This window comes from Sus scrofa, chromosome 13 (assembly GCF_000003025.6).
Source record: "Sus scrofa isolate TJ Tabasco breed Duroc chromosome 13, Sscrofa11.1, whole genome shotgun sequence".
NCBI lineage: Eukaryota > Metazoa > Chordata > Mammalia > Artiodactyla > Suidae > Sus > Sus scrofa.
Genome location: NC_010455.5, coordinates 24,157,609 through 24,182,201, shown reverse-complemented (window position 1 = coordinate 24,182,201; position 24,593 = coordinate 24,157,609). Strand labels below are relative to the sequence as shown.

Below are 24,593 nucleotides of genomic sequence, written 5' to 3'. Positions count from 1 at the left end.
ATAGCAGCAAAAGATCCATGTGGGGATCTGACATCATATCATCTACTCTGACTTATGAAGGCAGAGGGCCTGCAACAGAGGAAGGACTCTACATTCATCTTTGCTCTGAGCAGATGACAATAGCTCACATTAGTCTTACTCTGCCATAGCGTCTCTGGCCACAGCCCCTCAAATGAAATGCTTTATTCCTGACTAGGGTAGGGCATGTAAAATAATCACATTTTTGTCTAAGTCACAGATGTAACCTCTGAGTAAATGAGCTGGAGGACGAGAGCAACCTGAAAGTTTTTAGGAGGAAGAGTCTTACAGCATATAGAACCTTTTGGGTAAAAGCTGTTACTGCATACCTCTTAAGAAATGGTATACTTATTTTTCATGATGATGCTTTTCATCATTATTATTATCTTTTTTCTTTCTTTTTTTTTTTTTTTTTTGTCTTTTGTCTTTTTAGGGCTGCACCTGCAGCATATAGCAGTTCCCAGGCTAGGGGTCCAATCAGAGCTGTAGCTGCCAGCTTACAGCACAGCCACAGCAATGAGGAATCTGAGCCGCGTCTGCGACCTACACCACAGCTCACAGCAATGCCGGATCCTTAACCCACTTAGAGAGGCCAGGGATTGAACCCACGTCCTCATGGTTGCTAGTTGGGTTCATTAACCACTGAGGGAACTCTATTATTATCATCTTTCAAAAAGGAATTGCAAAGATGGCACATCTCTAGGTAAAGACTGTTCATCGTAGCAGAGTGGCAAGTATACCAAATCCATACTCTGCAAAGTCAATAGCATGGTGGATATGGATGTTTAAAAAGGGGTCAGAAGGGGATTCAAGACCATGTTTTCAAAGCTGTTCCCATAAACCTAGAAAATGACATTTGTCCAGATCATATAATCAAGGGGGACAAGAGACAACACAGGGATGTGAAACCATGGTCCTCAATCTTGCATTCTAGTGGTGGAAACAAGTGGAAAGTATACAAATAAGTGCAAGAGGTAAATACAAATGGTGACGAGAACTGTGCATATGAGAATGAGCATCATATTTCCATTTTACTGAGTGCTTTCTATGTGCCAGCTCTATGCTCATTAGCTATTTAATTGTCCTCACCTATAAAAATGAAGCCTAAAGAGCTTCATTTTATTCAAGTTCCCATAACCAGTAACACTCAAACAGGGGTCTGACCACAGGGATTTTCATATCCTTCATTCAGAACCAGCTCTCCTAACAATGGTAAAGTGATAGCTGCCATGGACACTTCCACTTCTGCTGAGAGTGTGAGAGCTGCCCTGATCCCATGCCCTTGGCCCAGACCCATGCCCACACCCTCCCACCTGCAAGACCATCAGCCAATAAAGGGAGCACTCGCCAACATTTAGTTTAGGCTACACTAAATACAGCTGTGTGTCTAGGCATCCAGCCCCATATGGACGGAGGAGATGGTTGCATTCTTTTAGTTGTGCTCAGCTAGCCTCTGGAGTAGTTGTGTGAGCTTGAGCATCTTATGCTGTTGTTTGGGCTCTCTGCCTGATGGCTGGGATTTTCATTTCTGAGTCTTTAATTACATAATACTCAGTATATCTCTAAATAATTTTTCTTTAATATAACTTGATTATTTATTAATTCAGAAAATATTGACTTTCTTAGCCAGTGACTCTAGTGATGAGCAGACTTGTCCATGAACTTGAGGACAGACTCTTTTGTTTTGATCTTTTAGATATCACTATAAAAGTGTTTAGTGCACCAGGGTTCCATGGGGAAGGAATGCTCCTAAAAAAAAAATCGGTGGAGAGCAAAGGTAATCTCCTAAAAATTTTAAATGGGGGCTCAGATTTTGAGACCAAATGATTTATCTATTAAGAAAGAAAACACACCTGTGCGTGCGCACGCACGCGCGCGCGCACACACACACACACACACACACACACATATACATGCCTGATTTTTACCCTGGGTTAAACAAGTTCATTGGCATAATGCATTCCTTGTATGAGAAAGCCACTATATAACATTGTTTTAATTCAGTTATATCCTGGGAGGGGTTAGAAGTGTTCAGAAAACAGAGCTGCCTTAAGAAGTGGATTTATGAAGTCCTGTTGGGTGATATATGTACACTAAAGCATTTTCATGTTCACAGCAACTTGAGTTTCACAAGTTGAAAGAGAGAAAAAATTGGAATGTCATGCCAACCAAACCTTATTCTGTTTGGGCAAGGAGTACCGCAGGGTTTACCCCTGCCAGGAGCCCTGTACCTCTCATCTGCATATGATTTTGCTCACGAGGAAGACAGGGAATCAGGGGATGGAAGAAGGAATAACCTCTCCCAGAGCACATGATGCAGCAGAAGGAAAGACGCCACATAAAGGGAAGAACCCCCCACCCACCCACACAAACACATGTCTGGTGCTAAATGCTCCTAAGTCTCTTCCTTTGGACTCCACAGATTCTCCTATTAGGATCTCAAGAGCTCACATACACTAGAAGAAAAGGGAAGGTATCACCTGAGAACTAGTATTTGAGCACTTTTGGAGACTTAAGGTAATGCAAGTAGCAGCAAATTAAAACTGTAGGTGAAAGCAAGTTAATGAAGTAGATTCTACAATGATATAGCCATGCACAGTCCAGAGAGCAGATCTGCACAGCAGATCTGCACCAGGCCATTTGGGGAAGTGAAGAAAATTGGGATTGGAGAGACCTGGAGCCAGAATGCACCTGGATGTTGGTCAGCACCCCTCTTAGGGTCATTCTTGGTCACATGACAGTGGAGACCTGCATGAATCAAAGTGATTCTGGTTTGGGCATAATCTGAGTTGGCAGCTGGGAACAAGATCTGGAGAAGATAGTGAAGACAGTGTGAAACCCAGAGCAATAAAAGTGCATAAAGTTGTTAGCAGCTCTGCTAGAGATCTAAATACCAAGATCTTCTGTGAATTTAAGCTGTAGGAAAACAGACGAGTGAGGGAAAGAGATAGGAGGAAGACAGGAGCTAGGAGAAGAGTAAGAGGTGAGAGTTGGAGGGGGGGCAGAGTATAGAGAAGGCTATGGTCCCCTTCTGCCCTCCCAGCCCTGCCCACTGGGATCAGTGAGCAAACCAGATAAGATATCAAGTCTCAGGAAGAACTGTGACATAGAAAAATAATGGAGTTGAAGTTCTCCATGAATATGCTCTGCAGCTGAAACAACTTAATCATGATCTTTGCATCAGAGGAGAAAAATCACAGGGAAGGAAATGAGCAGGATCATTTTAAAAGTAAAGATTAGGTTGGAAGATTACCACAGTAAGAAGATGAAAAATCAGAAAAGTTGGGTACCAAAATCCACATTAACAAGAGTTGAAGAAAACAGAAACTATTTACATTCCAAGCCAAATAATGAGGTGTCAGCAAGGCATCAGCTGGAAGAAAAAAGTTGGAAAATGATTCCCCCTTTTTTTTCACTGCTTGCAGCAAAATCTCTAGTTGAAAATAAATGCAAAATCTTGCAGCTGGCAGTAAAGATCCTTAATGATCTCCATCAGCAAAAAACTAAGATTCTGTTAAAGGGTCTGACTCAGAAAGTTTATAAACCAGAAGAGAAAGAACAGAAGCTGTCAGCTGCAGAAGGGAATGTTCACAGAGAATTCAAGAAATGGAGGATGAATTATAGGGAAAATAGATTATGTAAAATCTGTTGGCTCACCATATGCAGGGAAAAAAAATGCCCAAGACACCAAGCTTTTTCTTTTTGATGCATCAAGATTTCTTCCTGGAGAGAAGAGAGATGTTCCCTTCCGGAGACAGAAATTGCAGATGGCAAAGCCAAAGATGAGTGTACTTCAGAGAGCTCAGAAATAAGCCAAATCCAGCAAGATCACTAAGTTAACTCCCATCACTGAGAGGCCCTGGGAGCCAAGCTGGCTGCCTTGGCACATTCCTCATGAAGACGAGGGCACTCTGCTTCACTGTGCCCATCCCCTCTTCCTTGCTATGGAAGAGGCATGCCTAAAAGTGAATTCCTTGTGCCTGGGCTGCCACCTAGGTGGAGGGACCTATGACAGGTCAGGAAAAACTACCTCTGTTCTGCATGCAAACATGACTTAACTATAAAAAATTGCCAAAATGTCTATTGAATCCCACACCCTCTGAATGACAGACTGCCCCACCTTCATTGATGGTAGACACCATAGGGATATCTCCACTTCATCATTAATCAAATAGATTTGCCTAGAGCTCAGCATGGGACTGCACAAGGACCACCACCTGGGCCAAGGGAATATTTTCAGTATGTGATAAAACATCTGCCTCTTATATTGGCCCTGATGTGGCTTCATTAACAAAGTAATGGCCCCAGGAGCTCTTACTTTCTTCAGGGAGGGCTGCTTTGGCTAATGCTAAAGTCAGTAACTTCCTGTTTTTATCAGGAACATCTGTCATTAACTCAACACATAAAATTCTTCAACTGCCATCAGCCACCTTCTCAAACATGGACCCAGACATTCCCAAGAATCCATCTTCTTTCTTGACCCTAATTGCATGAGATTGTCCATCTTTCTGTCTCTAAAAAATACATATAGCCTTTGGGTTCCAGAGAGGAGCTTCTCCAGATATCACTACTGGCTCCCCAAAGCTTCCAACCTCAAGCTATGACCTTTAGGATGGTTCAACTGCTCCAAAATCCAATGTGACTGTTACTTTAGTAATTAGATTAAGTTCTATTTTAGAACTTAGTTTCATTGTTAAGAGATGTTTTTGAACCAAATGACCCAAATCTGATAGATATTTGATTTGCTAATATATATATACATACACAATATATAATATATAAACATATATAATGTATAATATAATAGCTATATTATATATATAAATAACTTGAGCTGTTGTCTTTCATTTTCTCCACTCTCCTCAATTTTATGTACTATTAACACGGTTTATATAATTAATGTAGCATGTGCAACAGAGATGTGTTTGAACACAATCCACGTTGAATATAATGTTTTTACATCTGTTTGCTTAAAAGGAAAAGTGTATGAATAATCATGAGGACTATTTGCTCATCTATGTTCTTCTGCTCATCCATAGTTTGGATAGACCTTGTTCAAAAGTCAAAACACTCAACTTGGTGGTAGGTGAACTGTTACTTAGGCAGATTTAGTAGTCACTGAAATACCCGTCGACTAACCCAGACCTATGATGTGAGGCACTCTTCCATTGTCATTCTGTTGCTGCACTCTTCAGTTAAAGAAACACTCTAAATATATTCTTCAATTCAAGAAACCATTTAGAAAATTACTAACATATGTATTCTATCAATATTTGCTCTCAGGCATGAAAGTAGGTATTGCCAACTTGTTCAGCACAATGGGACCCTTTATCTAAAAATTAGAAGTCACCATAAACCCTAAAGGCTGCAGTAACTGACATGGAGATGGCCTGGTCCCTGTTGGCTCCACCTCCCTCTCATCATTTAAGGGGACCTCTCTACACCAGGGCTACACCAAGCTCATTTGGCAACTTCTAGGTCATAACATAATAGCCATAAGGTCAAAATTATGGTTTCAGTGGTCATGGAGATCATAACCAACTTTTCCCATTTATAAACATAAATAGTTGATCTTCAATAAAAAGAAAGTTCTATCACTATCCTTAACAGCCTTCTTGCAAGTGTGTACCTGTGTTACCAATAAGAAGAGTAAGTATGCAAAATCTCTCCAAGTTACAAATGTACACCCCACTCTTGGATCAACAACATCATGTTTGTCAATAATAATACTTCATTCTATTTAAGCAGAAATAGTAAGTGCCTTTTAGTGATGCTGTTAATAGAGCTGAGACATGTGCTATGGGGTCAGGCAAGCAGCCCTCCAGTCCTGAGTTTTCACATTTCTCTGGTGTTAGAACAGCAGCCCAGGTGGACACTAAGCAAATTACTGTCTCACAGCACAGTCCCATCTCACTGTGATCTGTCAGCATTTTTGCAGCTTCCCATAGTGAAAGCTTCCTTGTGATTCTGTATTCCTTGAGGAGATTAGACTCTGCCTTTTTCCCTCCAACTCATACCTTCCCTCTTGAGATCGCATGGGTCTCAGCTTTAGATCTTAGATTTACATCTAAATGTGAAATTGTAGGTAACGTTTTAGGGGGAAAATAGACCTTGCACTGTAAATTAATTAATTAATGACTTTCATCTGGAAGAAAGGTTTATCTAGGAAGATTTCAAAGACCTTAGATAAACTGATTTCTTTATAATCTTCTCCACTGTCCTCATATCTCCAACCCCAAGCATCACCCCCTCCACCCCCCATTTATGAATGGCCACTTTACCTCCCTCTTCAAAAGAAAATCAAAGCCACAAATAGGAATTGCTTCAAGCTCCTGCCACTGACCCTGCAAACCCACCAGAATCTATGCTCTCCTTCCCTCCTTCCTTTGTTCCAGTGAGAAGGGATCCCTGCTCTGTGCCTGATCTCCTCACCTTTGCCCTGGATTCCTCCCAAAATCGCCCTCAGTTCCTGATTCCATCAGTTAACTCCTCCTCCTTCTTCTTACACCTTCTGCTGCCTCCTTCCCAGCAACATCTGACATGCCCAAGTGTCAGCTGAGTTCATGGAAAACTCCAGCTATTGCCCCATCCTCTGCTTCCCTTCATGATCCAGCTTAGTTGAGGGAGTTGCAACTACCTTCATGAATTCCTATCCTCACCTCCCATTTATTCCCACAGAGGATGCCCTGCAAAGTCACCCTACAAAGTTCCTTGTTGCTAAATAGATACCTTTGACTTCTCAAAAGTATCTAAACTTTTGGAAAATTATCCTCATTTTTAAAATAACAAGCAAACATCCATGCGGTCAACAAGCATTTATTGAGCTCTTAACTAGTGCTGGGAACTTAAAGTGTAGCAGTAAACAGGTGTTGGCAGTCATGAAGTTTACATGAGGAAGAGGAGGGGACCCAAGCAATAAATAAGTAAATAAATGAACAAGGTAATTCCAGAGGGTGATAAGTGCTAGAGTGATGGGATAGAGAGTAGCTATGGAAACCACACTGAATTTCCAAGGAAAGCCTCTCTGAGATGATAATGGAGCTTAAGGCATTAGAGCAAAGATCTTGGGCCAGAACATCAAGGCAGAATGAACAGCAAGAACAGAGCCCTGAGGTGGGCACAAGCATTGAATAGATACGACAATATATTGTTTACAGGTACAAAAAGAGAAAAGAGAAGGAAGCAAGAGAGTGTGGTCTTGCTGGGTAGGGAAAGGGCTTCTGAGTCACAAGTAAAGTAGACTAAGTCTGGAAGAACAGTGAGCCTCAATACCTTTTGGGTTAGGGTTTGGCTCCACTTCCCCCCACCCCCCGGGCCTCCTGAGTAGAAGGATCGGAGGGGTGGAGGAGGAGTGGGGGAAGGATCTGTTGCCTGCATCCTTCACCCTTCAATTCCAACTTTTGAAGCCAATAAGCAAATCAGCCAGCTTAAAACAAGTTTGAATGACTTCTGGAATGGACCATAGTGGAGCCTGAAGAAAGATGGATCCCCTCCACCCTCTCCCTCAGCTCTGAGCTGAGTACAGAAAATAGCCCAGGAGGGGCTCCTGCACCGCCACTGCTGGGCACACAATGGAACCCTAAGTCAAGGTCAGCCCCTGAAGGGAACATGTTGGAATTCAGTCTTCTTTCATGATCAGCTTCAGTGGCCAGGGTCCTCGAGGGGCATGGACTTGGAGGGGCTCTTCAGCAATTGCGTCTGGGAGAGAAAATGAGCCCAGAGGTATTCTCCCAAAGCCAAGTTTCTCAACACACACACACACACACACACACACACACACACAACACGCACTCTCACACATGCATGTGCAGACTACATTTCACAGGACTGAAAAGTGATCTAAGGGTCCTCCATTTAACCTGGGGACAACCCTGCCCCGCCCCCAGCATGTGTATGTGTGTAGGGGCTGTGGTACAACCACAGTGGAGTTAGGAGGGGGGTTAGTTCCCATGGCCCTGATAGAGAGCCCATGCTTGAGGTCAAAGTCCTTTTCAAGAGTCTAGGGCTACAGATAGTGGGAGAAAATCAGAAAGAAAGAGGTAAGAAGTCTCCTTCAATCTCGCTGCATTGTAATTGGAGTCAGACTGCCACATGCCTCGGAACAGCCTCAGACACAGGGAGAGAAGTCTTAAGACTACCTACCTCCCCTAACTCACCTCTTCCCACACTTAATTCTCCTCTCCCCAAGGCCAAGTTCGTCTCCTAGTTTTCCTGATTCCTGCACAGTATGTAGAGGGTCCTAGCCAGGGCCAATGGGGTGGGGGTCAGGGGACCAGGCCTCAGCCCTTCCCAGGAATTTGAGGGGCTATAACCCAAAAACAGCAACTCTCTGAGCACCCCTTCTGGTCCTGTGAAAGTGCCCACCTGCGTCCTGAGGTGGAGAGGGTGGGAGGGCAGTGGCTCTGTCCTACAGGGAGCCGTACTTGTCTCCAGGAGCCCTCAGGAGAGGGGAGGTGGGGAGGGCATTGTGCATGAGCCCAGGTTGCTTGCCCGGAGTCACACATTTTGCAAAGCAATTAGTTCTGGAGTTGAGACTGTCCAGATGGGTTAGACAAGGCTCAAAGGCAGTGCCTTGAGTGTTTTGCTGTCACCTAGGCAGATCAGGAAGAAACATTCATAGATTCCAGGATGAGGTTGGAGATGGGGACCTGGGGAGTGGGAGGGAGCACCTTTCTCATGACTTTTCTCTCAGCTTCTGACACAGCACATGGGCTGCATCTGACCTGTGGATTTAGACAACTCCTACCCTCCCTGGGAATCTCCTTGCATCTCCAGACCATTTGGTAGCCTAATAGCTTATTAAAGAACTTGAATTTCCCCCAAAGTCAGTGGTGTCTCTGACTGTGAGTTGGTACCGGGAACTGATTGGTGAAATGGAAATCAAAGGACACAGGGGGAGAGGGGAACCCAGGTAGAGGATTAATTACAAAGAAGGAGGTTGAGGTCAAAAGTCTGACTAGGCAACAGGATGCCAGGGGCAGAAGGGGCTAGAGGTTGGAGGACAATGCATGGACTGACACTGGGGCCATCCTGAGCCAAAGATCCTGGACACCAGTGCGCACTGGGGGGAGAAGGGACTGTAGCTGAGACCAAAGGAGCCATGCACAGAGCTCTGGAGACTGAGTGATGCTTCTAGGAGGACCCCCCCTCGCCCCCACCTGGAGCATAACACACAGAAGTACCCCCTCTCACCTCCAGGCTGGCTGCCCAGCAGCCCCCATGACATGGAGACTGTGGGCATTGGCAGTTGCTGCATCAGCAGGTGTCTGCCCCTGCATCATATTCAAAGCCAGATAACCTGTCCAAGGGCATGTGGGTCCAGAAGCAGAGAGACTGAGAGCTGAGGCCGTCCATTCACCTGAAACTCCTCCATCACTTCTTCCGAGGGGTGGGCTTGCTCTTCCTTTTCAATCTGATTTACAAAGAAAAACATAAAAATCCACAGTGTTGCTAATGATGTACTCTTTCTCCTCACTCCGTCAATAGAACTGTAAATTTATAGACTACATTTGAGGTTATTACATTTCTGGTAAATTCAGCCTTAAAAATCTCTCTTTAATTTCTTAATTCTGGAAGTATCTGGCCAAATAATATAATCATATTTTTTCCTGGCCAGAGCTTCTTTAAAAGAGCTTCTCTTTGGAGTTCCTATTGTGGTGCAGCAGCAACGAATTCGACTAGTAACCATGAGGTTGCAGGTTCAATCCCTGGCCTTGCTCAGTGGGTTAAGAATCCAGCGTTGCCATGAGCTGTGGTGTAGGTCACAGACGCGGCTTGAATCCTGCATTGCTGTGGCTGTGGTATAGACTGGCAGCCATAGCTCTGATTCAGCCCCTAGCCTGGGAACCTCCATATGCTGCAGGTGCAGCCCTAAAAACAAAACATAAAAATAAAATAAAAATTCAAAAAATAGAAGAGCTTCTCTTTTTAGATACAGTAATTATTGCTTTTCTATTTAATCATTACAGACATTTTGAAATACAGAAAAACACACAGGAAATCAAAATACCCACACACCTAGAAAAAACTGGTTTTACTGCCCATAGGCATGAACACAAGAACGTACATACATATACATGTAGGGGTGTTCTTTCACATTATAAAACTGTGGCCATATTGACATGTTCTTATTTTGATGGGGAATCTATTTTTCAAAAAGAATATTCACAACACCCAGTAAAAAAAAAAAAAAAAAAAAAAAAAAAAAAAACATTTTACATATGTGGCCCCAAAATAATATTGCTCAAGAGCTTATTCTCTAACTGAAGGATTAAATTATTTAGACAGCAAAAAATTTACATGACCATCTTCAAAATGAGGCCATCGTCAAATGCTTTTAGAACATCACCCAAGTTCTTAGTTTAAAAAATAAAGAAAAAAAGAAAAGAACACCAAAATACATGCATCAGGAATGTACACTTTTACACTAGAGACTGAATTTATGGGAATCACAGCTTTTCCTGTAATTTGGGGAGTTTAAAAATTTAGAAATAAAATTCATATTCAAGTGCTAACGAGAGCATACTCCAAACCCCAACGTTATGTCAAGCTAACAATGCTGGTGTCCTTCAGAAAGGATTGAGGATACCAGGAAGAATAAATGAAGAGATACTCTATATCGAAACTTGCAGGGTGAATTGTTGCCTGGAAGGTTGGAACATATCCCTTAGAATTTGGGGAGAGAGTATCTTTCTGTTTTCTGGATTGCTTCCATGACCTCCAGACTTGGGCCAGCCTGTTCATATTAGCACTTCCTGTAAATCCTGCTAAATATAAAACCCTGGATGCTGACACTAGCATGGAAGCTCATGTAGCCTGGCTATCACTCTGTGCAGTTACCACTGTAAATAGGTCATTTGGCATCTTAGATAATATGAGCACCTAAATATTCGGTGGCACACCCCTTCCCCCGGTGGCCACATTGATGCCACTGGGGATGGCCAAATTGTGCAGCAATACCTCTGAACTCCTATTCAACCAGGGGAAGCAACTGAATTGGGGAGGGAGGATCTGCTGGTAGTTAGGATCAAATGACACAGTGTATCTATTAAATAACAATTCTACTAACATCCATTTACTCTGAGTAGAAGATGATGAACTAAGCACTCCACAATGATAACAAATGAGGTAGATTATAGCGACATTTCACAGATGGGAAAACACAGCTTTAAGAGAATAAGTGACTTGGACAGGCAGCAGTGCTCAGCCTCAAACCTGATGCTAGATCACTTGCCCTCCACACTGGGCCCAACTGACTTCTAGGTATATTTATAGGCCTCATTCAGTCAGTAAGAGCAGCCAAGCCCTGAGTTGGACCTTGGGAATATAATAGTAAGATAGAGACCCTGCTCCTGACTCACACACACTCCAGCAAGGTAGCTGGACCTCGGGGTGTCAAATGTAGCAGTGAGGGTACCAGCTGAGCCCATGGAGGAGGTGGCCTCTGCTCAGTGTGAAGGCTCTTAAGTCTAAGGGCTATTTCAAGGCTGCTTACCACTGACAATAATGGCAGGGTCCCCTGACTACATGAATTACCCTGCACGTCATCCTCACGGACCAACTCAAAATAGGAAAATAACAAGTCGCTATTATGCAAAACTCAAACCTATATAAAATCATCTTCTGGTAGCACAGCTTTGAAGGGTGAAAATTATAGACGGTCTACATAGAGCAAAAGAAACAACTCAGGCCCATGTCGGGTTGGGGAAGGAGGAGGCATGAGTTTCGATCCACACATGGACAACCATCACATGACTGTTCTTCAGGGTATGTGTCCTCTTCAAGAAGAGGTTGGCCCTAAATGTAGACTAGAATTAAGTCCATCATATAAATCCAACACCAAAAGTTTCATCTCTCATAAGCATTAAGGGGACCTCAGTACCTGGTGATCTTGGCAATTACCCAAATTAAGAATTGTAGTGGTCACTGTAAACTAGCTATAGTGAAAAAAAAAATTTAAATCATTAATAAAATGTTTTAAAAAAAATCATAGTGGTAATGGGAACCTCTTTGATTCTTAAGTCCAAAGCTCATTCATGCCCATTCTCTGGTTTGATGATAGAGTATGTCAATCAATGCAGAAAGATGACCCATGTCCTGAAATAAGGATTTGAGGAAAAACAGATAGGAACCTACGACTCAACCTAAGTACATTATCTGGTTGGGCTCAGGCCTTTGGGATCCAAATCCTTTTAATGATTCAGAAAGCCAATTTGGCAAGGACTTAATCTTGTGAAAATATTTTTCTCAAAAGAAAATGTTCTAGGGAGTTCCCGTCGTGGCGCAGTGGTTAACGAATCTGACTAGGAACCATGAGGTTGTGGGTTCCGTCCCTGCCCTTGCTCAGTGGGTTAACGATCTGGCGTTGCCGTTAGCTGTGGTGTAGGTTGCAGACGTGGCTGGATCCTGCGTTGCTGTGGCTCTGGCGTAGGCTGGTGGCTACAGCTCCGGGGGGAAAAAAAAAAAAAAGAAGAAGAAAATGTTCTAGGAGTTCCCGTCATGGCTCAGTGGTTAGAATCTGACTAGGAACCATGACGTTGCGGGTTCGTTCCCTGGCCTTACTCGTGGGTTAAGGATCCAGCGTTGCCGTGAACCCTGGTGTAGGCTGCAGACGTGGCTCACATCCCGCGTTGCTGTGGCTCTGGCATAGGCCAGCAGCTACAGCTCCAATTGGACCCCTAGCCTGGGAACTTCCATATGCCTCGGGAGCAGCCCAAGAAATGGCAAAAAGAAAAAAAGAAAAAAGAAAGAAAGAAAGAAAGAAAAAATGTTCTAAGTGAAATAGTTTAAATCATATACAAAATCTAGGCATACAGATCAAAAAGGAAAAAAATAAAACTGTCTCTACTTACAGAAAACATGATTGTCAATGTAGAAAATCCCAGAGTCTACCCCCCAAACAAAAGCTAGAATAAGTGAGTTTGGCAAGAGCATAGGATACACTATTAGTATATAAAAATCAATTATATATATTTTTTTATATATTGGCAATGAACAACTGAAATTGAAAAAAGTACTATTTTTAATCATACCTAAAAGCATGAAGTGCTTAAGTGTAAAGCAAACAGAATATGCACGAGATCTATATGCTGAACATGACAAAACAAAGAGGACCTAAATGAATGGGGAGATATGCCATGTATAGTTCTCCCCAAGTTGACTTATAAACTTAATACAATCTCATTCAGTCTTACCAGGATGTGCTGTAGAAATTCACACACTGACACTAAAATTTCTATGGAAAAGTGAAGGAACTAAAATAGCCAAAAAACAATTTCAAAAATAAAAAAGTGTTGGAGAATTTACACTAAACTGATTTTAACACTTACTATAAGGCTATTGTAATCAAGTTGGTGAAAGAAAAGATACAGATGGAGTTCCCATCATGGCTCAGTGGTTAATGAATCTGACTAAGGTTGTGGGTTGTGGGTTCGATCCCTGGCCTTGCTAAGTGGGTTAAGGATCTGGCGTTGCCTGTGTGCTGTGGTGTAGGTTGCAGATGCGGTTCGGATCCCGTGTTGCTGTGGCTGTGGTGTAGGCTGGCAGCTACAGCTCCGATTTGACCCCTAGCCTTGGAGCCTCCATATGCCTGGGAGTGGCCCTAGAAATGGCAAAAAAAAAAAAAAAAAAAAAAAAGATACAGAAATTAATGGAACATAATAGAAAGTCCAGAAATGAACATGCACATTATGGTCAACTGACTTTTGACAAAATTGCAAAATTAATTCAGTGGAGAATATCTTCAACAAATTGTGTTGGAACTATTGAATATCCATAGGCAAAAAAAAAAAAAATGAACCTCAATCCATATCTCCCACAATTTACGAAAAAAATTAACTCAAAACAGATTATAACATAAATGTGAAACGTAAATTTTTAAATTTATTTGGGAAAACATAGGGGAAAATCCATATAATTTTGGGTTAAGCAAAGAATTCTTATAATACAAAAAGCATGATCTATAAAGGAAAAAAATTGGTAAATTGTGGACTTTGCCAAAGTTTAAAACTTTGGTTTTCACAAGACTCTGTTAAGAAAATGAGAAAGCATATCACAGACTGGGAGAAAGTATTTTTAAATTATATATTTGATAAGGGATTTGTATCCAGATATATATTTTTAAACTCTCAAAACACAATTTGAAGGACATAACCCACTTTTTTAAGTGGGCAAAATATTGAGCACACATTTCACCAATAAATGTCTTTTGGAGGATGTTATATAAGCTCATTAAAAGAACATCATTAGTCAACAGAAAGTGTAAAATTAAAACTACATTACAGTGTGGGAGTTCCCATTGTGCACAGTGGAAACAAATCTGATTAGGAACTATGAGGTTGCAGGTTTGATCCCTGGCCTTGCTCAGTGGGTTAAGGATCCAGCGTTGCCATGAGCTGTGGTGTAGGTCACAGATGTGGCTCAGATCCAGTGTTGCTGTGGCTGTGGCTGGCAGCTGTAGCTCCAGTTCGACCCCTAGCCTGGGAAACTCCATATGCCACGAGTGCAGACCTAAAAAGAAAAAAAAAAAAGTCAACAACAAAAAAGAACAAAACAAACAAACAAACAAAAAAAAACCTATAGTGTATTACCACAATACACATGTTAGAGTGGATAAAATTTTAAAAGCTGACGCTACTAAGTGCTGACAAGAACACAGAGCATCTCACATTCCTAGTGGGAATAAAAAATGATCCAACCACTTTCAAAAACTATTTAGCAGTTTCTTATACATTCACACATACACCTACCATATGTCCCAGCAATGTCAGTTTTAGTAATTTACTAAAGAGAAAAGAAAACTTACAGTAACATGAATGTTTACAGCAGCTTTATTCATAATCACCAAAAACGAAACAACCTATATATCCTTCAACTCATGAATGGAAAATTGTTATAGGTTCATGCATACAAAGGAATACTACTCAGCAATAAAAAATGAAAGAGCTACTGATCCATGCAACCACAACATGGATCTATCTCACTTGTATTATGGTAAGTGAAAGAAACCAAGCCTCAAAGGGTCCATACTGTATGATTCCGTTTATGGACATTCTAGATAAAACCAAACTACAGGTACAGAAAACAGATCAGTAGTTGTCAGGGGTTTGGGATTGACTTCAAAGAGGAAGTATGAAGGACATTTGAAAGGTGATGAAAATATTCTATATTGTGATTATGGTGGTTGTTACACAAGTCTGTGCATAGAACTGTTTGCTGAAAAGGTTGAATTCTATTGCACGCACATAAACCTGATATACATGGAGTGTGTGTTTGTGTGTGTGTTTTGTGTATTACACAAACATACATGGTGCTTTTCCTATCATGGTCCATGGCTTTATCTGAATGCAGGTAACTGAAATACGACTTCCCAAAAGAAACAGGGCTTAATGATATAATGACCACGATCCTGCTTTTACCCAACTACTACTGCCCTGCTGTGTTTCTTCCCCAGTAAAACTCAACAGACATGGTGAAGGTAGATGAATGGATCCATACAAAGATGGAGTTTTTCCCAAGAATTTGAGACATATTTTCAAAGGGTAGGGAAGTGTAGGTTATTTTTGAGAGAGTTTAAAATGTTGGGCTGTGGCTTCTAATTTGGAAAGGGAGGAAGTGAAGAAAGGAGTCTGAATAGACATGTCCGAGAAAACACACAGATGGTTAACTGGTACCTGAAAAGATACTCGACATTACTAATCATCAGGGAAATTCAAATCGAAACCACACTGAGATATCACTTTATACTTGTTAGAATGCCTATCATTAAAATGACAAAAAATAACAAGTGTTGGTGAATATACAGAGAAAAGAAAATCCTTGTGTACTGTTGATCGAAATGTAAATTGGTGCAACCACTATGGTAAACAGTATGGAGGGTCCTCAAAAAATTAAAAGTAGAACTTCCATATGATCCAGCAATTCCACTCCTGGGTATTTATCCAAAGAGAACAAAAACACTAACTTGAAAAGATATTCACCCTCATGTTCATTGCAACATTATTTACAATAGCCAGGATATGGAAACAATTGTCCATCAGTGGATAAGTGAATAAATAAACTGATACATACAATGGACTGTTATTCATTCATAAAAAAGAATGAAACTTGGATTTGCAGCAACATGGATGGACCTTAACAGCATTATGATAAGTAACATAAGTCAGAGAAAGATAAACATCATAGGACCTCTTCTATATCTGGAATCTAAAAAAACAAACACACGAATGAAAAACAAGCCCATAGATAGAGAACATATTGGTGGTTGCAGAGGCAGGAGTGGGAAGTGGGAGAAATGAGTAAACTGTTTTGATTTTTTAAATTTAAATAAATGGAGTAATTTATAATAAAAATAATAATTTAAATATTTTAAAATCAAACTTCCAGGGGAAAAAAAGGAGTATAATGGATGGAGAAGGAAAAAAATGGGGGTCAGAGTACCAGAGGCACCTGGTAAGGTTTAAGAACAGCTGCTGTGGGGACTCTTAACAAACAAGCTGGAAGAAAAGCAGCCTGCCGGTGTGGAGTTGGATGCTTCCACCGGCGATCTCAGAGATGGCAATTTATTTCCCTCACTGGAGAACAAACTTCTCAGAACAGATGGTTCCTATGCAGCTCCATTAAGCAGAGCTCAGCAAGCCCTCAGCAGTGCTCACAGCTTGTCCAGTATTCCAAGCCTACCCTAACCTTCTCAAACCTCCAGCTCTCTCATCCTCAGGGTATGAATTGCCTTCATCTTAACACCCACTAATGGATCTCTCTCTACTTTGCAAAACCAAATGGCTTTGCATCAGTGGCCAGTCTCTCCTCACATACCATGAAAGAGCCTTACTCTACTTTCTCTGCAATGCTCTCCATACCCTCTCCTTTCTTTCCAGTCTCACCCTTACTTCCACACCCTTTCCATCAGCTCTTAACATACTTTAAGTTATAGTATAAAAAAAAAAAAAAAATTCTAGAAAGTAAAATCGGCAGCCATGTGGTAAGAGGTTGGAGGTCAGGGTTGTGCTTCATGGGGGTGATTAGAGGGGTGAGGTGCTCTTGGCTGAGATTTTTTTTTCCTTTTTTGGCCACACCACAGCATATGGAAGCTCCCTGATCCAATCCACCTGCACCACAGCTGCAGCAATACAGGTTTCTTAACCAGTGCACCAGGCCAAGGATTGAACCAGCACCTCCACAGAGACAAGCTGGATCCTTAACACACTGTTCCACTACAGAAACTCCTTGCTGAAAGTGTTAATAAGAAAAAGAGTTGGTGTTCATGGGAAAGAAGTCAAAAGAGACGAGTTGAGTTTGACAACATCTGTGTTGATCTGCGTTAAACATATATGAGTTTAACACCAGGGCTATGTAAGATTTGAAAGTCATCACCATGCCACTCATGGTTAAACCCATGAAAGAAGGCAAAGTCACTCAAGCTGAGGGCTCAGAATAGAACCTATCGGATGCCAAGGTAAAATGTTGGCAGAAAAGGAATGACTCATAAAGATTAAGAGGGAAAGTTCAAGGGGACTAAAAGGGTTAGTTGACCCAATTCTGCACAAAGAAAGAGAGAATGCTCCCTGGTTTTATGGAAGGAGAAAATGCATAATGTATGCCTTGGCACCAGGAAAGACTAAAGCAGAACAAGTCATATCATAGTATCTGGAACAAGTGGGGGCCTGCAGACCTGAAAAGCAGGCAGGCTACCCCTACCCAACAGCCCAAACCTTAAAAGCTGGCCCCGATGCCTGGTTCTGTCAGGACACTCTCTTGGACCCTTCACAAGAACTGCTCACAGGCTGGCCGTCTTTCTGAAGTAAATCCTAGCGTGTCAAGTAAGTAAGTGTTTATAATTGCTTTGTTCTTTGGCAGTTTTGATCATTCCAAATAAACCCAAAACTTCATACAAATATGAATCTTCTACAATGCAAGGGGAAAGGAGAGTGCTTTACACTCTGTTACCAACGAAACCGGCATGCAGTCCTTCAGTTGGGTTTCTTTTGCTCAACTTTAGGAGAAATTCACAGCCATGCTTAGCCCAGGATCGTGGGCAGATAGAAACACCAAACCTGGCTGGCTTCAATTTGAGACTCAAACCCAGATCCTCCTCTGTCTCCAAAAGATCAGATTCTATAGAGAACCAAGAGCCACGTGGAAACTTTACCTTCCAACAGTCAGCTGTCTTTCCTGGGTTTTGATTTTTTCATCTGCTGAAGTGAGATAAGAGAATAAAGACGTGGCTGAAGGAGAAGAAGAAGGATCAAGCAGGTGGGACCACTGAATGTGGGCTAGCTCAGTGTTGTTACTGAGGAGAATAGCAGCATCACCAAAAGATGGGCGACTCACAAATACCATCTGAGCAGCTGGACCAGGGGTGTACATCATCTCTCCTGATTGTCCAGAGCTTGGTGTGGTGCTATGCACATGGTCTTGAGGACTAGGCTTGAAAATGTATGTAGAAATAGGTTGGTCCTCCAGGCTTCTAGTGCGCAGGACTTGGTTTGTACAAGACATGCTGTGGAGGAACGTGTCAAAGACACACACAGCACTTCCCACATATATGTGACTGGCCTCAAATCAGTCACTCACAGCCACAATGACAGCCGTTTTCAGAAAACCACAGATCCAAGCTCCCAGAGGTGGAGCACCGAGAAACCAGAAGAGTCTTATCTCATAAAACATGTATTAACCCTAAAGGCAAGGAAATCTGTGAAATCCTAAAATCTTGAAGAACTGAGAGTAAAACAAACTAAGAGGAAGATGCCAGGGTTTCCTCCCTTCAAATAAGAGAATGCTGCCATGTTCAATCAGGATGCAAGGATTCGTGCCTATTGGATCCTAAGATTTAAATATTCTCTGTTTTTTTAAAGATCTATCCAAGAGAACTAGTAAAGTCCCAAAAGGGCTTTGTCAAACTCATCTCCTCTAAAGATCAGACCTCAAAAATGGCACCATTTCAGAAAACAAGCCTGTTTCAGGAAAACTTTTTTGACTCTTTCTTCCTGTATAATTTAGTAGCTCTGCTTAGGAGTGAATTTTTTCCCATTAACCTTTCTCCCACCCTTTGATTTGGGATAGTCAGTCAGTGTCAACAGAGTATGTATGCATACAGCAAACGGCACAGTGAAGTGATGGCTCTAATGCATTACCTTAGGACCTTTGGAAATCTGAGAAAGAAAAAATGGATATCACAGGACAGGCTCAGATGGTGCATCTGTGATGTTGTGGGGCATTAAGAAGGAGTCTTCAGGCTCCCTCGTCCTAAGGAAGAGATAACGGCTGAAGAGGCATGAGGGCTGAAGAGGCATTAGCAGCCTCTGGAGGCACCTCCCCATGACTCCCACCAAGAACAGTTAAGAGAGGAAGTCAAAATACACCAACACTAAAATACTCTCCAGTTTAGATGAATAAAACCAGCAAGGTTGAGTTCCAACAAATCTATGGCTCAGATGAAATTGGCTTTCACTGTCTTCCATCTCCTTTCTGTGTCCTGGTTCAACTCTCAGCCAACCAAACTGCCAATACACAACTCACATGAGACAATGGGCTTGAAGGCACCACCACAGATGACATGCCTCATATGCAATTCATTTCCTCTGCTCTGCACATTTCCTAACTACCTCCATATGTCAAAACTTACCTGTCCTAGGCCCTTATTACTCAGGCCCTTAGGCATAAATGAATGATTAGGCAACCTGATATACAATTTCCTATTACTTTTTTTTCTTTTTTGTCTTTTTTAGGGCCACACCTGTGGCATATGGAGGTTCTCATGCTATGGACCAAATTGGAGCTGTAGCCGGCCCCACAGCCACAGCAATACCGGATCCTTAAATCACTGAACAAAGCCAGGGATCAAACCTGCATCCTCATGGACACTAGTCAGATTTGTTTCCACTGAGCCACAATGGGAACTCCCCTATTACAGTTTTAGTGACTGGTAGACCATAACTTCACAAATTAACCTCACATAATTACACTGGAGGTGAGGTGGTTGCTTGTTGAAAATGCAGATCCTCAGACCTCATCATTGGCCCAAGGAATTTGATTTTCTGGGAGCATTTTAACATGCTCCCTAGTTGATTCTTCTGCAGACTAAACCTGTAAACATCGTGGGACATGAACATACACATAGGTGCTATGCAGGTTCTGGGCATCAGAATAGATATGAGAACCTCAAACACAATTAACACTCATTATTAACTTATAAAATGGGTTCATTTCCAAATACTAAAAGGACTAAACAGTTGGCCTGCCATGTGTGTGGACAGGGAGTATATGGGAAACCTCTGTATCTCATGCTCAACTTTGCTATGAACCTAAAACTGCTCTGAAAAATAAAGTCATTTTGAAAAGTGTAGTTCCTATTGTGACTCAGTGGATTGAGGACCCAACATTGTCTCTGTAAAGATGTGAGTTAGATCCCTGGCCTCGGTGGATTAAGGATTCAGCGTTGCCGTGGCTTTGGCATAGGCCTCAGCTGCAGCTCCAGTTCAGCCTCTAGCCCGGGAACTTCCACATGGTGCAGGTGCAGCCATAAAAATAAATAAATATAATTTTTTAAAAATCTGACCTACCTAAGATGGAGCAGATGAACATGGGTTCTCTGGCTTGCCTATTCTCTCTACACGTATCACCCCCTTTTATCCTCTACTTATTCTAACCTAACCTCTGTGAAGCCCCAGACAGGCAGAGCCCATAGCCTAATGGACATACTGATTGTGAGTGTATTGGAGTACTTAACCCTACACTGTGAGCAACTATACTCTTGTTTGGTCCTGGTGAATAGCAAACAACCTGACTTGTTCTGATCATGTTCCCATCCCCCAGCATGGTATGTGGAACTCTATAGGATGCGATCAAGTCTGTTGAATGACTGAATGAGTGAATGATCTTGCCACTGAGGTTAACATCAGATGAAGGGTATTGGGAGGAGGGATGGATGAGTTGGCTGAACCTTTCCTTTTGCATATACACTGATACTCTTAGCATCACCATTCCTTCTCTCTCTGAGACATGGCATTGAGGGCCTCATTTATTCAATCTGTTACCCAGTCCATACTTTGAATTGATAGATTAATCACTTCCAGTCCTTCTAGACAAAGGAAGCAACCAGCACTGCCGTCTGAAGTACTGTACCAACAGTGTCTATGAGGAAACAGAAGCCACACTAGGTGTTTCAAATGAGGGGATTTAATGCAGGGAATTGGGTACATAGGTTTGGTAAGGCTGAAGGAGGGCCATTGAGACAACCGGTTGTTAGTTAACACAGGAAGCAGCTACTAACCTTAGGGCTAGGGAACAAAAGGGAAGAGATGGTGTTACCAGAACCTAGTAGCTTTGATGGGGGACCCCCCACGACTGGTGCCTGGCCCTCTGTTTGGGCTGCTGCGCGGCGGCTGCTTGGGCTTCTGAGCGGGGCGCTGCTTGGCTGGTGGAGGTCGGGCTTCTGGGCGGGGGCGTGGCTGACGTTCAGACCTTGGAGGGGACCGTGGCTTGGCTGGTGCTCTGACCACCGCGGGGGGTGCAGCTGGCTGGCGCTTGGGCCTCTGAGGGGACGTTGCACGGCGGCTGGTTCTGAGAGGGCCAAAAGAAGCTGGAGGCTGGAGCAGCGGCTCTCCTCTGCTGCTTAAGGGATGCTGACAGGAGCTGGAAACCGGTAGGCAGGCCCTGCTCCCCCTCCCACCTTCCAATCTCCCTCCTGCATCTTCCAATGGCGGAGCCTAACAGGGAGCCGACGGTCGCGATTGGGGGAAGCGCGATTGGCAGGTCCCCAGCCCCAGCATCACAAAGTAGAGCAGGAAGGGGGATTCGAGCTGAGAGACAAAGACCAGCGTCCAGCCCAGGCGCTGGTGGACAGTGTAGACCACTCACCTGGTCTTCTGGCAGGCACAGCAGATCCAGTCCTCCTCTTTCTTCTGGTAGAAGCAGCCACTTTTACAAATGCTGTATTTGCGATCCACAATCTCGCGTTTGGAGTTGAGGAAGGTGAATGGCGGGCAGCAATGTATGCTGAAGTGCTCGGAGAACTTCTGGTTCTTGGAGAGTCTGGGGCCCTCCTTAGCTACTTTCTGACTCATCTCACTGAAAATCAGTGGTGCGGGGAGAGGTGGGGCGACAAAAAAAAAAAACAACAACACATCAGGTGAGGGAGCTTTCTACTCCAGGAACCCGCTCCCTGCTACTCCCATATTCCAAATTAACATCCAGGGAATGGAACATGATGGAGGATAATGTGAGAAAAGCAATGCATATGTGTGTGACTGGGTCACTTTGCTGTACAGTAGAAAACTGAGAACACTGTAAACCAACTATAATGGAAAAAATAAAAACCATTAAAAAAAAAATCCAGGGCTATCCTCCACCCTTAATCTAGATCAATTTGCTGTCCAACACTATGGAAAGGAACTAACTTAAGCATTTGTTTATTTTTTTCTTTTAAAAAAATTTTTTGTTTATACTTTTTCAAGGTTGCACTCCATTTATAGTTATGACAAATATTGGCTCTATTCCCCATGTCGTAAAATACATTTCTGTAGCCTACCTTTATGTACTTATTTATTTATTTCTAATTTTTATTTTTTGGCCACACCCATGACTTGCAGAAGTTCTCAGGCCAGGGATTGAACCTGCACCACAGCAGAGATCTGGGCCACAACCATGACAAAACCAGATCTTTAACCACTAGTCCACCAGGGAACTCCTGTAGCCTAAAGTTTGTACCTAGGCAATACAGGGGAAGTGTCTATTAATTTTCATTTGTGTATTTTTAAGTCATGTTTTATGAAAATGTACTCTTTTTTCCCTTCATGTTTTAACCACCCATTTAGGACAGGAAAAATATTACAAAGCCAGACACATCCGTGGCAAAATGACATTCTAGGTTTAGGGTAGGCCATTTCTCTTAAAAAAAAAAAAAAAAAGAAAGAAAGAAGAAGAAGAAGAAGCATTTGTTCTTAAAAGAAGAATCATTTGTTCTTAAAAGCATAATCACTACTCTCCACACAATGAAATACAACACCAGAATAGACTATGCACATACGACAGCAGGTTTGACTCTCACAAAGATAAAGCTGAACAAAAGAAGCCAGACAAAAGGATACAGGCTATATGATTCAATCTATATGTGGTTCAAAACCAGGCAAAACTAGTGTAGTTTATGGTGCTAGAAATCAGAACATAGTTATATTTGGAGAAGGTGCAGTCTAACTAAGAAGAGGCAGGAGGGAGCCTGCTGGGGGCAGGAAATGTTCTGCATCCTGATCTGATAGCTGACTGCCCTCATGTATCTGTATGTACAAATTTAGAGAGCTGTGCACTTAATTTTCATGCATTTGACTGTCTACCTCAGTTAAAAAAGAAGGAGGAGAGACTAAAGGGAATTTTGAGTCTTGAAAAAAATTCCAAAGAGGGATTAATTACTACAACATCCTTTGTAGGAATGTGCCATGTGCTGATATAGTCTCACCTAACACTCCAAAACACTGAAGCACACAGGGGACTTAAAGGATTATTAATAAGCAAAAGTCTACAAATATACACAGGTGATCACATATACTAGACACTGAGAACATTCCTGCTTTCAACAAACTCAAGGTCAAGTTCAACACATAGACTCTGCAGTGTGTAATTTACAAGACACCATAGAAGTCTGTACAAAGTCCAAGGAAAGCAGGGAAAAGAATAGAGTCTTTGAAGATAGAGTAGGTGATCTGGGTTTTAAGGATGAATACATTAAAAACAACTAAGTTACTCTGAGGAGATCTTTGATTTTCGTTTGGTTGGGTTTTTTTTAATTGAAGTATAGTTGACTTACAATGTTGTATAATTTTTTTTTGTTTTCTGATGGACTCGTCTTCTGCTACAGAGAGATGTGAGGACTGAGGAGCCAGCTGAGTGTAGTTATAAAAAGAAAATACATTCTTTGGCACCTCAGTGTGTACAGTTCAAATTATGTTTACACTTGTTAAACATGTTGCAAATGTTCTTGCCCAGTACTTCATCTGCTTTTATTATGCAAAAAATAATTTTTATGTAATTTCATTTCCTCTTACTTAGAGTTTTAAATTTTGGTTAGAAAAGTCTTCCCCATTTCAGAAGCCCCTAAATCATACTCACGAATATCCCATTTTAAAAGAGAATCCTGGGAGTTTCCATTGTGGTGCAGCAGAAATGACCCCAACCAGCATCCATGAGGATGTGGGCTCAATCCCTGGCTTCACTCAGTGGGTTAAAGATCCAGCATTGCCGTGAGCTGTGGTGTAGGTCGCAGACACAGCTCCCATCTGGCATTCCTATGGCTGTGGTGTAGGCTAGTAGCTGTAGCTCTGATTCAACCCCTAGCCTGGGAACTTTCATACGCCACTTGTGTGGCCCAAAAAGAAAAAAGAGAGGGAGAATCCTCTCTGGATCTTACCTCCATGTGTCTTTTCCTCCCTATAACTCCTGATGTTTATAGGCAATATTCTTGAGAAGTTAGCAAAAGTCCTTTTTTCCATCTCTACATCTCCTCCCCAGTGCACTCCAATCTGGCTTGTGTTCCTGTCCTCCCAAAATGGTTCTCACACCTCCCCAGAGATGCCATGCTGTTAAAG

At 42.3% G+C, this 24,593-nt stretch overlaps 1 protein-coding gene across 10 annotated transcripts in view; it reads right to left on the bottom strand.

The window, feature by feature from the left end:
• MOBP (myelin-associated oligodendrocyte basic protein) overlaps positions 1 to 24,593 on the bottom strand; it is a 48,761-nt gene that overhangs the window by 4,637 nt on the left and 19,531 nt on the right. For 3 of the 10 annotated variants that reach the window (XM_013981488.2, XM_013981489.2, XM_021070398.1), the window contains exons 3-5: positions 21,874 to 22,083; positions 21,325 to 21,576; positions 9,211 to 9,430 (exon numbers count right to left, since the gene is read on the bottom strand). In XM_013981488.2, coding sequence (XP_013836942.1) covers position 9,430; positions 21,325 to 21,576; positions 21,874 to 22,079 — 459 coding nt within the window. In that variant the 5' untranslated portion in view covers positions 22,080 to 22,083 and the 3' untranslated portion in view covers positions 9,211 to 9,429. Of the gene's footprint in view, positions 1 to 1,588; positions 7,717 to 9,210; positions 9,431 to 21,286; positions 21,577 to 21,873; positions 22,084 to 24,593 lie in introns of those variants that run through there. The other 7 variants (XM_013981482.2, XM_013981483.2, XM_013981484.2 and 4 more) reach the window with 5 other exon arrangements.